This window comes from Globicephala melas, chromosome 11, assembly GCF_963455315.2.
Source record: "Globicephala melas chromosome 11, mGloMel1.2, whole genome shotgun sequence".
Taxonomy (NCBI): Eukaryota; Metazoa; Chordata; class Mammalia; order Artiodactyla; family Delphinidae; genus Globicephala; species Globicephala melas.
This window is the reverse complement of record NC_083324.2, coordinates 25,800,496-25,820,804: the sequence shown is the minus strand read 5'-3', so window position 1 is coordinate 25,820,804 and position 20,309 is coordinate 25,800,496. Positions and strand designations below refer to the sequence as shown.

At 42.9% G+C, this 20,309-nt stretch overlaps 1 protein-coding gene across 5 annotated transcripts in view; it reads right to left on the bottom strand.

The window, feature by feature from the left end:
• Window positions 1-8,821: 8,821 nt before the first annotated feature.
• Window positions 8,822-20,309, bottom strand: part of PRICKLE2 (prickle planar cell polarity protein 2) — a 167,622-nt gene continuing 156,134 nt past the window's right edge. For all 5 annotated transcript variants that reach the window (XM_030867636.2, XM_060307452.1, XM_060307450.1 and 2 more), the window contains one exon: window positions 8,822-11,005. In XM_030867636.2, coding sequence (XP_030723496.1) covers window positions 10,131-11,005 — 875 coding nt within the window. In that variant the 3' untranslated portion in view covers window positions 8,822-10,130. The remainder of the gene's footprint in view (window positions 11,006-20,309) is intronic.

Genomic DNA, 20,309 nt, shown 5'->3' with positions numbered 1-20,309 from the left:
TCATTTAAAGTCTTGACTATTTCCCGCTAAACTTCAGCCTGTGTTTGTCTTCGATTATTTACCTATTGCATCTTCTGGTAAGGTTTCCTTCTCGGAGTCTTGTCTGGACATCTCTCTCGGGCAAATTAGCTGTAGTGAGAAGTGACACTGGCATTGGTTTTCCAAAGAGGCTGACGTTTCTCATTCTGGATCACTAGGAAACCAGTGTACTTTCCACATATGGTAGATGAACACCTGAGAAGCGGACTCTTCCAGACTGAAGCTCTATAACACAAGCTGCATGCATTTAGCACCTAAGGGCTCATAGAATATGAAGGATTTCCCACGACGAGAGAGGCTCAGAGCAGTTTTTCCCAAAGGGTCTTCTCAGATCCCTAGATATTTATGAAAAATGCAGTTTACCAGGTTTTGCTGAATCAGACTTTCTAGGGATGGGGCCAGGGACTCTGGATTTTAAATAATCTACCTAGGTAATTCTGGCGTGTGAAATCCATTGGCTATACGCACCAAAAGTAGCAATTCTCAAATTCAAACATAATTGTTAGACTGTATTTCACAATAAACTTAAATGGAGCAGGACCCTAAGGTCCTTCTCCATCCCTCTCCCTGCCCCCATGTCCTCCGCCTGCCTATTGTCTGTAGAAAAACTTTAGTCAAAGAATAAATTTAATTAGAGAAGTGAGAAAATGCAGAAACAAAGGAAAACAGTCAAACAAGACAAAATAATAATAGTTTAGTGATTAAGCAAAGGACCTTTAGTTCCTCCTCAAAGGCTATAGATAATATTCTGAGCCATATCCTTTGAGCTGGTTTGTAGATACAGAAACCGTCCCCCTGCAAGTGGAAGAAGTTAACTACATGATGACCACACTGTAACCATGACAGAAGCTGCCACAATTCCGAGAACAGGCCTCAAAGAAATGGGAACAAACTGACCCTGGAAATGAAGATTAACTGTACTTGAGACAATCAAGATGACGTGGATCAGAGCACCGCATGACCAATTTCACGATGACTCTCAGAGCTGACTGTGCCGTTTCTGCATGTAGTCCCCTCCCTCTGCCTATACACCTGTGAAACTACCCTTTAAAACTCTTGCCCACTGATTGTCAGTGGGGGAAGTCAGCCTTTGGACATGAGTCTGCCCTCTCCCGCCGGTTGCCAGCCTCTGAAATAAGCAAACTTTCCTTTCCACCAACCTAGGGTCTCTACTATCGGCTTTCGAGCGGCGGGCAGCCAGACCCCACTTTCGGTAACAAACTCACCTTCTTCTTCCATGCTATGCTTCTCTTCTACATATCACTTTAATATACAGTGATATATATCTCTCAGAAAAATTAAAGTCAGTTAAATTACATTTCTTTTTTTGAAGACTGTCACTTCTAGGCAAGTGTGAATATACCCGAGATCCTCCAAAACTGGATTATAAACCCCAGGCTCATATCTCTCCCTCCTGACCAGAGGGCTTGTTATCAGCTTCTCCAGAAATGGGTGGGGCTGGAAGAGCTGTTTTTTGTTTGTTTTGCCCAGATACTTGGAAGAAAACAAACAAATGCTGAGGCAGAATTTCTTAAAGTGTGGTCCTCAAACCAGCTAGATCAGACTGACATGGAGAGCCTTGTTAAAAATGCAGATACTGGGGTTCTACCCCAGATGCACTTAATTATAACCTCTGTGGGAGATGTGCATCATTTAATTAGCTCTGCAGGCATTTTTAAAATATGGTAAAGATTCAGGCCTTTCTGGGATGTCTCAAAATCCTATTTAATGTTTACATTAGAAGAAAAGACAATGAATACTCTCAGACAAGATACTAACGGTATCTAGTTCCGGCCACCCTTTCTCTATGGGTGGGATAGTAGTAGTAATAACAACATCGACATCAACACCAGCTAACCTATTTTAAGCCCTTACAGTGGCAGACTGAGTGCTAAGAGCCTCACGTGCATTATTCCAGTAAATCCAAACAACAATGCCACTATACTCACATTTGTTAGCTAAAAACCAAGACTCAGAGAGGAGGTGGACATTTCCCAAGATGACACAACTAGCAAGTGGTTGAGACGGAATTTGAAATGCTAAAGGGGAGTGGGGCAAAAGAAAAGGTGTGGAAACTGGCGTTCAGAATTCATCCTTCATGTCTGAATCAGGGTTGCAAGGAACACTTCAGTGTGAATAGGAGCTTGTGTAGATATGTAATGAAACGATACATAAACACAACGGGGAGGGACCAAAGTCCTACAGTAATCCTAGAGGAGCACCTCCAAGGCAGGAACTGGAATCTGTGTGGAGGTGAGGGAGTCATGGGGACCAGCTCCTCTGGGTCACTTCACATCTCTCTGCTCGCATCCATCTTTGCTCTTGGACCCCCCTCTCAGCCCAAGCTTCTGTTTTCCCATCCTTCATCTTATCATGATCCTGTGGGCCTAACTCCACCGGCCAGCTCTCCCTATACATCCTCTTAGCTTTAACTTCCACTGTCTCATTCTCTCGGAATTTTTAAAAATTTATTTTATTGAAGTATAGTTGATTTACAATGTTTTGTTAATTTCTGCTGTACAGCAAAGTGAATCAGTTATACATATATCAATACATTCTTTTTCATATTCCTTTCCATTATGGTTTATTATAGGGTATTGAACATACTTCCCTGTGCTATACAGTAGGACCTTGTTATCCAGTCTATATATAATAGTTTTCACCTGCTAATCGCAAAATCCCATTCCACCCCTCCCCCCGCCCCTCCCACCAGCAACCACAAGTCTGTTCTGTGTCTGAGTCTGTTTCGTAGATAAATTCATTTGTGCCATATTTTAGATTCCACATGTATGTGATATTAGATGGTGTTTGTCTTTCTCTTTCTGACTTACTTCACTTACAGTGATAATCTCTAGGTCCATCCATGTTGCTGCAAGTGGCATTATTTCACTCTTTTTTAATGGCTGAGTAATATTCCATTGTACATATGTACCACATCTTCTTTATCCACTCATCTGTTGATGTACATTACATTTAGGTTGTTTTCATGTCCTGGCTATTGCAAATAGTGCTTCAGTGAACACTGGAGTGCATGTATCTTTTCAAATTATAATTTTCTCCAGATATATGCCCAGGAGTGGGATTGTAGGATCATATGGCAACTTTATTTTTAGTTTTTTGAGAAACCTCCATACTGTTTCTCCATAATGGCTGCACCAATGTACACGGAATTTCTTAATTTACATACTTAAGAGAGATAATCTGATTGGTCCACTTTATCATGTCTTGCCAGGTCACTTACAGATTACTGGTTTGCTGCTGTTCTTGACTCCAATCATTCTACAGAGGATGAGGAAGAGGGGGGTCATGGAGTGAAACCGTGGCTACCTGACGGCCATGCTCCCCAGGAGGGTCTGTGAGCAGAACTGGCACAGTCATTGCCATTTCTAAAAGCTTCATCCAAAGGCTCTCAGAGGGCTTAGAATGAAATAACTCTCACCTGCAGCTCCCAAGTCCTCAGGCTTAAGGGTGGGTGAGGCAGTTGCCAACTTCTCGCTTAGCAGAAAGTCAAATCGGTAAACTCCTTTAGGGTAGGGGTTTTTGTTTGTTTTGTATACTGCTGTATCCCAAGCACCTAGAACAGTGCCTGGCACAGAGCAGGCTCTCAATAACCATTTGTTGAATGAATGAATAAATGATGCTGCAGTATCCAGCAGGTCCCAAATATTGTGGATCAGACACGGGGAAATCTAATTTACATGCTGCTTTGGCCTTGGCTCCCAGACAATACTAATACCATCCTAACCGGAACACAGCCACGCATATAACGTGCCACACAACCCACTTATCATCTGCTTCAAAGCAAATACAAATATTTTCGGTCATCTGCCGGTTTCAATTCTTGCTAATAAGTGAAAATTAACCGTATGGCCCGGGGTCGGAGTCAGCTTCGAGAACCCTCAAGGAACGGAGATGCTAAGAAGGCAAAGCATTTTAACTGGTGGTTCTCAACCAGCGGTGATTTTGTCCTCAGGGGACGCGCAGCTAAGAAGGCATTTTAAGAAATTCTGGTAAAATAAAGGTAACATAAAATTTGCATTTTTAAGTGTACAGTTCGGTAGTAAGTACATCTACATGGTTGTGCACCAAATCTCCAGAATTCTCATCTTGAAACACAAACTCTATATTAAACAACATCCCACTCGCTCTCTCCCCAGCCTCAGGCTTCCACTTTGTGTCTGCGAATTTGACTACTCTAGGTAGCTCATATAAGTAGAATTATACAACATTTGTCTTTTTGTGACTGACTTATTTCACTTAGCAATGTCCTCAAGTGTCATTCACGTTGCAGCGTGTGTCATAATTTCCTTCCTTTTAAAGGATGAATAATAGCTCACTGTATGTCTGGATGACATTTTGCTTATCCACTCATCCATCAATGGATACTTCGCTTGCTTCTGCCTTTTAGCTACTGCGAATAATGCTATCAATACGGCTGTACAGATCTCTCTTTGAGGCCCGGCTTTCAATTCTTTTGGGTATATACCCAGACGTAGAATTGTTGGATCATATGGTAGTTCTATTTTTAATTTTGTGAGGAACTGCCGTACTGTTTTCCACAGAGGATGCACCATTTTACATTCCCACCAATAGTGCACAAGTTTTCCAATTTCTCCACATCCACTTGTTATTTTCCTTTTTTTTTTTTTTAATAGTAGCTACCCTAATGTGACAACATTTTTGGTTGTCACATCTCAGGGGGAGGGGTGCTATTGGCAATGGGTAGAGGTCAGCAGTATTGTTAAACATCCTACAACGCCCAGGACAGTCCTCTGCCACAAAGAATGGACTGGAACAAAATGTGGATAGTGGCCAGGTTGAGAAATCCTGATTTAAGCTATCAGGTTCATCTTTTGTAGCAAATCTCACCCCCCTGACAAGTGCAGCCTCTCTCTTCTTTTGCTGAGATCCTCAAAGCCAACGATTTCCAAAAACCTGGAAAGCAAGGGAAGACTGAGAAGAATGGCAACCTTTCTTTTATTCAAATTTTATTGGAAGTTTACAAATGTATTACAGACATCAGTAAAACATCATATCCATTTTACAGGGCACGGATCTCAAGCAAAGTGTTCACGACAGTCTCTGGCAGAGCCCACACCAAAGGTCTACTGCAGACCTTCTTAACAAATAGCTTGACACCCGACACACAACACAGACTCTGGCATGCCTTACCTTCTCAGGCCCTTTGAGGTTTTGTTTACGTACTTGGAATTAAAGCAGGAGATGGACAAAGTGATCCTGTACAGGAAAGAATGTGTTTAGGAGCGGGAAAACTGCCAAAGTCCTAATTTACTATGGAATAAGGAGGACCCATAGGTCTTAGAATGTGAAGTCAGGGTCCACGATAGAACCAAAATGCTTTATGGAAAAACATGGACATTCACTAGAGAGGTTTGAGTAACTCTCTCTGAAAAATTTAGAAAAGCTTGGTCAGCGACCTATTGGTCAGTGGCCATACTCAGTAGGGTGAGGGATGTCTCAGAAAACTCTCAGGCTAGAACAAGGCTTTTTTTTTTTTTTTCCTACAGAGTCATCGTATCTAAATCACAGAAATGTTTTCTAACACTACGTGACATCCCCCCTCCCCGCCTTTTTATTCCTGTTGGGGAAAGCTAGTTTTGTCAGCAGGAAGTAAGCTTATAAAACAGTATAGCTCCCAACAGTACATTATACTTTATGGGAGTCTTGGGTTGAAGGGGATCCTACTATGAGAAAATGGAAAAAGACTGAAATCCTTTTTTGATCCTAACCTTGATGACTGCTTCCGAGGGGTCAGACGAACAGGCTCTGGTGTCTGCTGAGGCCCCATAGGGACCGGCCACTGGAGGCTAGGCAAAACTCTCTTCATTTCCACTTCTCTTGCGCTTTAAGAAACGCACCTCAAAAGGCGGCCATCTGGAACTGCCTTCCAAATATGCAGAGGAGGCTTGGCTGTGTCCTGTACCTGGAATGCTGTCGCAGAGCCCTTTTCAAAGCCCTGAAGGTGCTAAACAGTGCTAATAGCAGCCTTCTGGCATGAAATCCTCAGATGACTGATGCCATCGTTCACGTTCCTTTGTCATAGATTCTCCTTCTTATGCATTAGCATCTGGTTTCTGTTAGAGAGAAACAGCAAAGAGCACTTCTCCTTGGAATTTAAATTTTTGTGTTCTTTCTTGTTAGAAGGTGGGATTAGACAAAGAATAGGACGAACTCTTATCTGGCCTCTGTGATAGGACCAAGAACACGAGAATGGAAAAGGAGGCCAAAGAGAGTTGTCTTTATTTAGCCTAAAGAAGTCAGCCTCCTTTAGCATCTCCAAAACGGGGGCATAGAAACTGGAGTCTCACAATTATTTAGGGATGATGCTTCCTAAATGGCTGGTGTACTGTTTTGGGCCAATGGCAAAAGAGCCCAAGGTAGAAAGACAAATAAGAATCAGTTCACAAATAAGATTTGTCATCAGACGAATAAAATCAGTTCTGATCAACTAGTCCTGGATGGTTGGAGTGTTGAAAAGATTTCTGAGGCTGCAGCCGTGCTCTCTGGGAAAGTATACAGTGGTACCTTGGTTATATCTGCCCAGGTTGCAGGGATGGCAGAGCACAGGCTACATATGTGGTATTACTGGCCCCACCTGAACTCAGCAATGGCTGGTGGTACCCAAGAAGCAGAGAGCTGCTGCAGGAGAGAGAAATATAATCTTGGTGTATTGAAGAAACATCCTACAGAATGGGAAAAGAGGATGAGAAAGAGCTGTCCTCAGGTCACATATGAGAAACGCAAAATTGCCTGTTCACGGGGCTGGCTGAGGGTGGAAAGGAAGGACTAGAGAACAGAAGGTGAATATGAAAAGAGGGGGTCAAACAACCAACACTAAAAAATTTCCCTTGAACACCTGCAAAACGGGAAGTATGGTTCTGGTTTCCCTGACCTCATTTACCGTCACACTTGGTAGAAATCCCAGAATTCTATGACAGATGGAAGAGTACCTGAATGCCACCAGCCTGCTAACAAACTTGTTCATAACATCAAGGGTGATATGCACTGGCAGGGCCATTCAGGAAACTGTCACTGACTTCTGCTTGGGAAAGGGCCAGTTCTGTTGTCCCTGAATTGAGCAGCGACAGGAAATGAAATGAACGCTAAAGTGGGGTTTTATCCAAAAGATAAGGAGATCAATATGAGAAGAGGTAGGCAAACAAAACAAAACAAAACCCAAGGCATTAGCAAAGAAAATAAACTGTGGTACTCTTCTAAAAACAGCCTATTAAAGATGAAATGATGATCTAAGAAGAGGTGAGTGCGAGCCTCACCCACAGATGACGCTTGACCAAGAAGAGCTCCCGGCGATGATCAGGCCAGGACCCTCAGATCCCGCCTCGGAAACGAATGCATTGAACTTTGGGGAATGGGATTCTGGGATGTTAGGTGTAAGTTATCACTAAGGGGAGGAACTCCCGATACGATGATGTCCTGCTCCCTCTAAGGCATATACTTGCAGGTTCCGTCCTCACTGTGAGGATTTACCTGTCCTCCATCGGCATTCTCCATAAGGTGCCTGGCTGCATGTGGGGTGGGAAGGAGACACTGGCAGTGATGGACTAGATGGAGGTGATCTTGCTTACAGACCGTCTGACCCTGAGGCTTGCATCTCAACACGCCTCCAGCTCTGACCAGTTCAGCCGATGGATGCTCCCTGGGCAGCTAGATCTGAAATTGCTTATTCCTCTCTCCCTCGGGGCACTAATTAGGTGTCAGTTTCTAGGCCACCTTCTTCTTTCTGCTGACGGTGGTTAAAGCCTCATCTGGGAAATGTAAGAGGTACTCTAAAAAGGAAAGAGAAAGCAACGTTCACTGGGAGAATTTCTTTCCTTGGATTCCAGGCCACAGAGGACAGACATTATTTTCAGTTATTTACTAAGTTAAATGATCTACTTTTTTCTCTCTCTTCTTCTTCCAAAATGCCTTTCTATTCTCATCCATCCAGCAACTTAGAACTCCAAATTGGACTCGCCCCATTTCTACCAGAAACCTGCCACGCTGGTAGCGTGGCGGTGTACATTATTTCTTAATCAGTTTGCCAAGCAGTTTACAAACTCACTATACAAACGTAATAGAGTTAATTCTCCAGAGGCTTGGGTAATTAATGAAGCATTTAGATATGAAGAAAGCATGCGGAAAACAGCCACAACCAACATTTGCATTGCTTTTTCAAAACATCAGTGACAATGACAAATGTCTTATTAATACCTGAAAAGCAAATTATTTTAATACATCCTGAATGGAGTGCCACTTCCACATCCTTTACAGCCTTCCTTCCCCCAGACCCATTAGGGATGGTGTCTAAAAAGCCACTTTTCACATTCTCCCCATAAAAAAGTACTAGAAAATATTAACTACTATACTGAAGAGAGACCACGCTCGCCTCACCATGGCAGATGGCCACTGAGATACACTGTGTACTACATCGACAGTACACCTCACTAAAGGTGGGTCCTCCGATGGATTATTTCAACTGCTACAATCCACGAAGGGGACGAGGAGAATGGAAGTAAAAGCAAGCGCTTCACTTTTAACTGAAGCAAGGTAGGAGGTTTTATTTTACTATAAACAACACAACCGTTAATGTCTTCTTTAAGCAAACTCACTTTTGAGCCCATCTTCTATCTGACTGACGGTCCCCAAAGTTCAAAATGGAAACCCCCCTTTCAGCAACATCTGTTTTTCAAAACCATAACACGGAAATCTCCTGAGCAGCTCAATCTTTCTGGGTAACCCAGATACTCTGGTTACGGAGCGCATTAAACTGGGTTTTTTTTTTTTTCCCCACAAGCACTGGGGGCTATTCGAGGTGGTTGTCAAGTCTCCTCTACTTCATTTCCAGAAGTTCTTCTTTGCTCTGACCTTCCTTCATATTCCCCTTCAGTCTCTACCCTTGACCTGTTCCTTCTCCACGTATGACCTACGACCTAGAACACACCATCACTCCCAGAGTCCCTCGGAACCTTTCTGGCCCGAAATTCCCAAAGCTGAAGTTCATTTGCGCTGAGGACAACCGGTTGTCAGGCTAAGGCAGCTGTCTGCCTTGGTAAAGGAAAGCGGATAATACGATCCAGGAAACGAGCACCAGGAAATAATGCCACATTCAAAACAATGTCATGCTGACATCACACAAACCGCACCACTCACAGACACTTTATGTTCCCCAAGGGATAGCTCAGTGGTAAGCAACTTCAGTGTTCCCAGCAGGGATGGCGCTTCTCACGGAACCTGACTGACACTGGTTGGTTTTTCTAATTGGCAAAAGTTACGCCGGCAATTATAAATAAAAAAAAAAGTTACTATCACTTTGTAGAGAAGAGATTCTACTGAGGCTGGGAGCGGACTTAAGGATGGCTCCTCAAGATAGATGGAGCATCAAATGCTTTGGGTGTAATAGGTAATTTTTGTTTTTCAGCCACAAAAAGCCAAATTGAATAAACTCCTTTGAAAAAGGTCTCACTGACATGTAACAAATTTGTATAGAAAAAAGAAAAGAAAAAAAAAAAAGTGGTCCTGGACCACCTTGGAGTACTACTCAAAGACAATGCTGGACGTGCATGCAAGGCTCCACTGAGTCCTACGATATAGAAATTCCTTTGATATTACAAAATACAAAAATATTTTATCAGAACTCTCATTTACATCGCATTTACAATGGACATGTAAATAACTTAGTCTTGGGTCCTGGCTAATAAACAAATTACGTACTGGAAAAAGGGTCCTAAAAGGGAGAGAACCAGAGAGGCTATAATATATAAGCGAGCGGGAAACAATTTTGCCATCTTGCCAGTGGCAGCTCAACACAGACGGACGGGAAGGAGGTGACCAATCCTGGCCTCCGTAGAGTCTATAGCGTTTCCAAAGTGAAATGTGCAAATAATATTCAACATGCCAAGAACTGTGACTACCTATCGAGTCAGTCGGTGACCTTGCCGCCATCAACAGAGAGCTCTTCTCATCTCTCCCTGGAACCACCAAAGCAAAGAGCTTTAAAATTTAAAACAGTGCAAGTTTCTGAATTTACATTCTTACCTCCCATCTTCCCCTATCCCCTGACCCCCATCGGATTAAGAAATGATACAGTTTTTGCTCTTTTGTCTTTTCCTGCTGTGCAACTGTCCCCTGCCACCTAGCGTGGAAGACTTGGGGAGGCCGTACGAGCTGTATTTGTGCAGTAACTCATCACTCGTGACGTATCGCAGGTGGGCGGGCTGGGGGATGGGTTCTCCTAGGAAATAGCCCTCGTTGTCAGACTCCGAGGACGAAGAGCAGGTGGAACACCAATCGTACTCAGTGAAGTAGGGTCCCCATCGCTCCCCAAAGGCATTCTGCAGAGCCAGGTCCGATACAGTCCGGGGGCACCGGCCGTACAGGTCCCTCCGGGACCCCTGGCCCAGGCTCTCCTGGAAGCTCCGCTGGCGCATGAACTGATCATAATCCTCCCTGGCTCTCAGGGGGGGCCTTTCTTTTAACTGAGAGATGGCCTCGCGCTCGCTGGCCAGGTGGAGGGCGTTGTCTGAGCGAGAGCGTCGGGATCGCCGGGAGCGGTGAGGTCGGAAGCGGCGGTTGTCTTCGCGGGAAGTGGCTCTCCGCCGCGTGCGCTCGCTCATGGGCTGGATCCTCACACCCTCCGGCCCCGGCAGCTTGCTGCCCGCCATCCCCCCATCGAAATCAAAGCTCTGATGCATCCTTCCGTGGGCCTGCAGGTCTCTGTACCTGATGGGGTTGCCGAGAGGGTGGAGGTTTCCCTCCATCTCCTGGTACTGCTGGGCGGAGAGCAGGCTGCGAACGGACTCGGCGCTGCGGAACTGCATGGACGAGTTCAGCGTGCCCATGTTGCTCAGCTTCTCGGACACGTTCATCCCAGAGTCTTTGCTGAGATCGGGCATGGAAAACCGGGAGAGGTGCTCCTGGCGCTTGGCACCACCATCTGCGGAGAGGCCTGGGGGAGAGAGAGGAAAGGTTCACAGAGGTTAATACAAACGTGCAGCCATGGGAGTCCCGTCGCTGTGGGTCATCTGAACCGTTATCTATCCAGGGTCGCTGCATACGGTTGCACAGTTGCACACTGCACACAGGCTCGCTCAGAAAGTATGCAGGAGGGCTCTCCCCATTCCATAGCGGGCCAGTGTCCACTTAGAGGGGACACCTGGTTAAAATGCATCCACGAGATGTTTTTTTAATAGTCATGAATTCCTCCAAAGGTTCATCAAAATTACTTAAGAGCCCATCATGTATCTTATAAGTGATGTTTCTTCTGTTCAGAAATTCACTTTAAAAAGTGCTCAATCACCTCGCTGGTTCTAATGATGACTATAAGCTCCACAGGAGAGATATTCTGGACAAAGAACCTTTAAGCTATAGAGGCCGGGCCACGCCCAAGCAGTTCCTAGCAACACTGAGCCTAGAGTCTAGTCCCATAATACGGGACCAGTTCACTTCCGTGTTTACCTCCAGCAATTTCCTGCTCTGCCTGCTGTCCCTGGGCCTCTATCCCAGATGTCTTGAAAACTAAGTGGCTCCCTGGATGTAGACAGAGGGATATTTACTCTCTCAGGGTGTTTAGTAAATGACTGTTTCAGGGTTCCAAATGGGCCCCTAGCAGTCAGAAGATGTGAGTGGGACTCCGGGGGGCATTCCTCCTTCTCCTGGGGAGACACTTTTTAAAACAAAGCAGTGACCCGAATGCTCTCTAACAGCAGGAGCCCCTAGCAATGATCCTGCATTCCCTACATGCTGTCACTGCCATCACTGAGATGAAAACCATGTTGAAGGGAGCAGGAGATTCTTGACTTCAGAAACTTCCATTCTGCCCATCTTAAAGCAGCACTCGCTAGAACAGCAGTTTAAGAATGGACCAGGTAGCAAAATCTCAGCATTTCCCACTCATTATCGATGGAAAAGATGAGCAGCTTTGCCATTTCTGGTCACAGACAACATGTCTTTGGATTGCACTGGCCCATTAGAACCCCTGCCACCGATTACCCCACCTAACGGGGCCAACAACTTTGGCTCCCCTCACAAAACTGTTATGAGCACTTTGAAACACTACTTGGCAATACCCACTAAAGCTAAATATACATATATATGTGTGTGTATGTGTATATATATCTATGTGTGTGTATATATACATACATGAATTATGAACAAAGTTGCTTTGAATACCTGTGTTCACTTTTTTGGTGGACTTAATGTACTCATTTCTGTTGGGTATATAGCCAGAGTGGAGATCCTGTGTCCTTCTTTTTATTTATTTATGTATGTACATATGTATGTTATTTTTAAAATTGTAATACAGTTGATTTACAATGATTCAGGTGTGCAGCAAAGTGATTCAGTTTATATATATATATATATATATATATATACACAGATATAAATTCTTTCTATATATACACATTGTATATAAATTCTTTCCACATATATATAAATATATATATAAATTTTCTTTTTCAGATTATTTTCCAGTATAGGTCACTACAAGATATTGAATATAATTCCCTGTGCTATACAATAGTCCTTGTTGTTCTTTTCTGTGACTTTCCATTGCCACTCTTGGTTATATACCCAACCGAAAACAGTTTATGGATCCAAAAAATGTAAAACGGTATTCAGAGAAGCTTTCTTTATAACAGTCCAGAACTAAAAACAATTCAAACGTCAATTAACAGGAGGAAGGATAAATAAGTTGTGGTATTTTCTAGCATTCCCATTAAAAGGAATCAGGCAGGACTTTTTGGAGAAATGGCTAATTCCAGGATAGGAGGAGGGAAGGTAAAAGATGAGCCTGGAACACCTTGTTATGCCAAAAAGTGAGGAAGTGTTAAAAATAAAAAACGAAGGGAGGCTTGCGAGAACACCAGAATCACAGCTAGCAGCTGGACAATCATCGACAGGAAGACACTGGAACTCACCAAAAGAGATACCCCACGTGCGAAGACAAAGGAGAAGCCACAATGAGATGGTAGGAGGGGCGCAATCGCAGTAAAATAAAATCCTATAACTGCTGGGAGGGTGACTCACAGACTGGAGAACACTTACACCACAGAAGTGCACCCACTGGAGTGAAGGTTCTGAGCCCCACGTCAGGCTTCCCAACCTGGGGGTCTGGCAACGGGAGGAGGAATTCCTAGAGAATCAGACTTTGAAGGCTAGTGGGATTTGATTGCAGGACTTCGACAGGACCGGGGAAAACAGAGACTCCACTCTTGGAGGGCACACACAAAGTAGTGTGTGCATCGGGACCCAGGGGAGACTGAACCAGACCTACCTGCTAGTGTTGGAGGGTCTCCTGCAGAGGCAGAGGCTGACTGTGGCTCACGGTGGGGACAAGAACACGGGCAGCAAAAGTTCTAGGAATTACTCCTCGGCATAAGCCCTCCCAGAGTCCGCCATTAGCCCCACCAAAGAGCCCAGGTAGGCTCCAGTGTTGGGTTGCCTCAGGCCAAGCAACCAACAGGGAGGGCACCCAGCCCCACCCATCAGCAGTCAAACGGATTAAAGTTTTACTGAGCTCTGCCCACCAGAGCAACAGCCAGCTCTACCAACCACCAGTGCCTCCCATCAGGAAACTTGCCTCTTGGATAGCCTCATCCACCAGAGGGAAGACAGCAGAAGCAAGAAGAACTACAATCCAGCAGCCTGTGGAACAAAAACCACATTCACAGAAAGATAGACAAGATGAAAAGGCAGAGGTCTATGTACCAGATGAAGGAACAAGATAAAACCCCAGAAAAACAACTAAATGAAGTGCAGATAGGCAAACTTCCAGAAAAAGAATTCAGGATAATGATAGTGAAGATGATCCAGGACCTTGGAAAAAGAATCGAGGCAAAGATCGAGAAGATGCAAGAAATGTTTAACAAAGACCTAGAAGAATTAAAGAACAAACAGGGGCTTCCCTCGTGGCACAGTGGTTGAGAGTCCGCCTGCTGATGCAGGGGACGCGGGTTCGTGCCCCGGTCTGGGAAGATCCCACATGCTGCGGAGCGCCTGGGCCCGTGAGCCATGGCCGCTGAGCCTGCGCGTCCGGAGCCTGTGCTCCGCAACGGGAGAGGCCACAACGGTGAGGGGCCCGTGTACCGCCAAAAAAAAAAAAAAAAAAAAAAAATTGTTTAAAAAAAAAAGAACAAACAGAGGTGAACAATACAATAACTGAAATGAAAAATACACTAGAAGGAATCAATAGCACAATAACTGAGGCAGAAGAACGGATAAGTGACCTGGAAGACAAAATGGTGAAATTCACTGCTGCCGAACAGAATAAAGAAAAAAGAATGAAAAGAAATGAAGACAGCCTAAGAGACCTCTGGGACAACATTAAATGCAACAACATTCGCATTATAAGGGTCCCAGAAGGAGAAGAGAGAGAGAAAGGACCAGAGAAAGAATTTGAAGATATTATAATCAAAAACTTCCCTGGGCTTCCCTGGTGGTGCAGTGGTTGAGAGTCCGCTTGCTGATGCAGGGGACATGGGTTCGTGCCCCGGTCCAGGAAGATCCCACGTGCCGCCGAGCGGCTGGGCCCGAGAGCCACGGACACTGAGTCTGCACGTCTGGAGCTTGTGCTCCGCAGTGGGAGAGGCCACAACAGTGAGAGGGCTGCGTACCGCAAAAAAAGAAAAAAAAAACAAACTTCCCTAACATGGGAAAGGAAATAGCCACCCAAGTCTAGGAAGCGCAGAGAGTTCCATCCAGGATAAACCCAAGGACAAATATGCCAAGACACATAGTAATCAAACTGGCAAAAATTAAAGACAAAGAAAAATTATTGAAAGCAGCAAGCGAAGAACGACAAATAACATACAAGGGAACTCCCACAGGGTTAACAGCTGATTTCTCAGCAGAAACTCTACAAGCCAGAAGGGAGTGGCATGATATACTTAAAGTGATGAAAGGGAAGAACCTACAACCAAGATTACTCTAGCCAGCAAGGATCTCACTCAGATTCGATGGAGAAATCAAAAGCTTTACAGACAAGCAAAAGCTGAGAGAATTCAGCACCACCAAACCACCTCTACAACAAATGCTAAAGGAACTTCTCTAAGTGGGAAACACAAGAGAAGAAAAGGACCTACAAAAACAAACCCAAAACATCAAGAAAATGGTCAAAGGAACATACACATCGATAATTACCTTAAATGTGAATGGATTAAATGCTCCAACCAAAAGACACAGGCTTGCTGAATGCATACAAAAACAAGACCCATATATATGCTGTCTACAAGAGACCCACTTCAGACCTAGGGACACATATAGACTGAAAGTGAGGGGATGGAAAAGGATATTCCATGAAAATGGAAACCAAAAGAAAGCTGGAGTAGCAATAACTCATATCAGAAAAAAATAGACTTTAAAATAAGAATGTTACAAGAGACAAGGAAGGACACTACATAATGATCAAGGGATCAATCCAAGAAAAAGATGTAACAATTATAAATATATATGCACCCAACGTAGGAGCACCTCAATACATAAGGCAACTGCTAACAGCTATAAAAGAGGAAATCGACAATAACACAATAATAGTGGGGGACTTTAACACCTCACTTACACCAATGGACAGGTCATCCAAAATGAAAAGAAATAAGGTAACACAAGCTTTAAATGACACAACAGACCAGATAGATTTAACTGATATTTATAGGACATTCCACCCAAAAACAGCAGATTACACTTTCTTCTCAAGTGCGCACGGAACATTCTCCAGGATAGATCACATCTTGGGTCACAAATCAATCCTCAGTAAATTTAAGAAAATTGAAATCATATCAAGCATCTTTTCTGACCACAACGCTATGAGATTAGAAATGAATTACATGGGAAAAAATGTAAAAAACACAAACACATGGAGGCTAAACAATATGTTACTAAATAACCAAGAAATCAAAAAATACCTAGAGTCAAATGAGAATGAAAACACGACGATCCAAAACCTATGGGATGCAGCAAAAGCAGTTCTAAGAGGGAAGTTTATAGCTATAGAAGCCTACATCAAGAAATAAGAAAAATCTCAAATGAACAATCTAACCTTACACCTAAAGGAACTAGAGAAAGAAGAACAAACAAAACCCAAAGTTAGCAGAAGGAAAGAAATCGTAAAGATCAGAGCAGAAATAAATGAAAGAGAAACAAAGAAAACAATAGCAAAGATCAATAAAACTAAAAGCTGGTTCTTTGACAAGATAAACAAAATTGATAAACCATTAGCCAGACTCATCAAGAAAAAGAGGGAGCGGACTCAAATCAACAAAATTAGAAATGAAAAAGGAGAAGTTACAACAGACACCGCAGAAATACAAAGCATTCTAAGAGACTACTATAAACGACTCTATGCCAATAAAATGGACAACCTGGAAGAAATGAACAAATTCCTAGAAAGGTATAACCTTCCAAGACTGAACCAGGAAGAAAGAGAAAGATATGAACCGACCAATCACAAGTAATGAAATTGAAACTGTGATTAAAAATCTTCCAACAAACAAAAGTCCAGGACCAGATGGCTTCACAGGTGAATTCTATCAAACATTTAGAGAAGAGCTAACATCCATCCTTCTCAAACTCTTCTAAAAACTGCGGAGGAAGGAGCACTCCCAAACTCATTCTATGAGGCCACCATCACCCTGATACCAAAACCAGACAAAGATACTACAAAAAGAGAAAATTTTTACAGACCAATATCACTGATGAATATAGACGCAAAAATCCTCAACAAAATACTGGCAAACAGAATCCAACAACACATTAAAAGGATCATACACCACGATCAAGTGGGGTTTATCCCAGGGATGCAAGGATTCTTCAATATATGCAAATCAATCAATGTGCTACACTGTATTAACAAACTGAAGAATGAAACCCATATGATCATCTCAATAGATGCAGAAAAAGCTTCCGACAAAATTCAGCACCCGTTTATGAGAAAAACTCTCCAGAAACTGGGCACAGAGGGAACCTACCTCAACATAATAAAGGCCATATATGACAAACCCACAGCAAACATCATTCTCAATAGTGAAAAACTGAAAGCATTTGCTCTAAGATCAGGAATGAGACAAGGATGCCCACTCTCACCACCATTATTCAACATAGTTTTGGAAGTCCTAGCCACGGCAATCAGAGAAGAAAAATAAATAAAAGGAATACGAATTGGAAAAGAAGAAGTAAAACTGTTTGCAGTTGACATGATACTATACATAGAGAACCCTGAAGATGCCACCAGAAAACTACTAGAGCTAATCAATGAATTGTGTAAAGTTGCAGGATACAAAATTAATGCACAGAAATCTCTTTCATTCCTATACACAAATGATGAAAAATCTGAAAGAGAAATGAAGGAAACACTCCCATTTAGCACTGCAACAAAAAGAATAAAATACCTAGGAATAAACCTACCTAGGAAGACAAAAGATCTGTATGCAGAAAACTCTAAGACACTGATGAAAGAAATTAAAGATGATACCAACAGATGGAGAGATGTACCATGTTCTTGGATTGGAAGAATCAATATTGTGAAAATGACTATACTACCCAAAGCAATCTACAGATTCAACACAATCCCTATCAAATTACCAATGGCATTTTTTACGGAACTAGAACAAAAAATCTTAAAATGTGTATAGAGACACAAAAGACCCCGAATAGCCAAAGTAGTCTTGAAGGAAAAAAAAAGGAGCTGGAGGAATCAGACTCCCTGACTTCAGACTATACTACAAAGCTACAGTAATCAAGACAATATGGTACTGGCACAAAAACAGAAACATAGATCAGTGGAACAAGATAGAAAGCCCAGAGATAAACCCATGCACCTATGGTCAACTAATCTATGACAAAGGAGGCAAGAATATACAATGGAGAAAAGACAGCCTCTTCAATAAGTGGTGCTGGGAAAACTGGACTGCTACATGTAAAAGAATGAAATTAGAACACTTCCTAACACCATACACAAAAATAAACTCAAAATGGACTCGAGACCTAAATGTAAGACCAGACACTATAAAACTCTTAGAGGAAAACATAGGAAGAACATTTTTTTTTTTCTCTCTCGGTACGCAGGTCTCTCACTGTTGTGGCCTCTCCCGCTGCGGAGCACAGGCTCCGGACGCGCAGGCTCAGCGGCCATGGCTCACGGGCCCAGCCGGAGCGGCACATGGGATCCTCCCGGACTGGGGCACGAACCCGTATCCCCTGCATCGGCAGGCGGACTCTCAACCACTGTGCCACCAGGGAAGCCCGGAAGAACACTTTTTGACATAAATCACGGCAAGATCTTTTTTGATCCACCTCCTAGAGTAATGGAAATGAAAGCAAAAATAAACAAATGGGACCTAATGAAACTTCAGAGCTTTTGCTCAGCAAAGGAAACCATAAACAAGACAAAAAGACAACCCTCAGAGTGGGAGAAAATATTTGCAAACGAATCAACAGACAAAGGATTAATCTCCAATCTCCAAAATATACAAACAGCTCATGCAGCTCAATATTAAAGAAACAAACAACCCAATCCAAAAATGGGCAGAAGACCTAAATAGACATTTCTCCAAAGAAGACATACAGATGGCCAAGAAGCACATGAAAAGCTGCTCAACATCACTAATTATTAGAGAAATGCTAATCAAAACTACAATGAGGTTCACCTCACACCAGTTAGAATGGCCATCATCAGAAAATCTACAAACAACAAATTCTGGAGAGGGTGTGGAGAAAAGGGAACCCTCTTGCACTGTTGGTGGGAATGTAAATTGATACAGACACCATGGAGAACAGTATGGAGGTGCCTTAAAAAACCAAAAATAGAATTACCATATGATCCAGCAATCCCACTACTGGGCATATACTCAGAGAAAACCATAGTTCAAAAAGACACATGCACCCGTGTTCACTGCAGCACTCTTTACCATAACCAGGTCATGGAAGCAACCTAAATGCCCATCGACAGACAAATGGATAAAGAAGATGTGGTACATATATACAATGGAATATTACTCAGCCATAAAAAGGAACGATATTGGGTCATTTTTTGAGACGTGGATGGATCTAGAGACTATCATACACCGTGAAGTAAGTCAGAAAGAGACTAACAAAAATTGTATATTAATGCATATATGTGGAACCTAGAAAAATGGTTCAGATGAACCGGTTTGCAGGGCAGAAATTGAGATACAGATGTAGAGAACAAACGTATGGACACCAAGCGGGGAAAGCTGCAGGGGGGTGGTGGTGGGGGTGGTGTGATGAATTGGGCAATTGGGATTGACATGTATACACTGATGTGTATAAAATGGATGACTAATCAGAATTTGCTGTATAAAAAAATAAATAAAATAAAATACAACAACAACAAAAAGATGTTAAATAAATAAATAAATAAATGCCCCTGGTAACCATTAAAAAAAAACACACAGAAAACAAAAATGAAGGGGGGTTCGTTTTCAGAATACAGGACCCAACTTCAAAGGGATCCCACCAGCCAAAGCTGAGCGATTCGAGCATTCAGACAGTACTGATTTATAAACCACTGAGCAAACCAGAATTCATGAATCCATACTGATAACAGACAGAAATACCAGCAAATAAATGGGGGAGAAGCGTGGGCTCTTGTACATAACAGGCTGGAGTGTGCGTGCAGGAGGAGTGCTGGATTTGGAAGATCATCGTTTTGTAACCACTGTAGGTAAAGACTGGCTCATGCAAGACACGAAATATGCTAAATTTAGGGGGTTAAATTTGACTGGGGAGCAGGATATCTGCATGGTGTTGTTAAGTGGTTCCCCACATATCGCTTATTATCTATAAGAGAAAATTTAGTAACTATACAGTGGAATAATCAGACAACACTCTGACCACCTCCATCACGGACGAGGTGCCACTGACACCATGTCCCTCCAGATGGGATTCCCTAAGCAGGACACACTACCACCTACGGAGTCTTTCAGTCAAAAACACATACCCTGAATGGATTCAGGAGGAAAGACCAGACGAACCCCAAATGAGGAATATTCTATTAAGAAGAAAAGGGATTGTATTTTTAAAAAGAAATTCAGTATCATAAAAGACAAAGACTGAGTGAATGTTCTAGACTAAAGGATATTAAGGAACCACAGCAACTATATACAATACCTGATCCTGGACTGGAACCTGCACTGTAATGAAAATAAATGCTACAAAGGATAAATTTTCCTCAAATGCAAAAATTGGGACATGGGCTAACTCATAAATGTATTATGCTAAATATACTGTGGTTAACT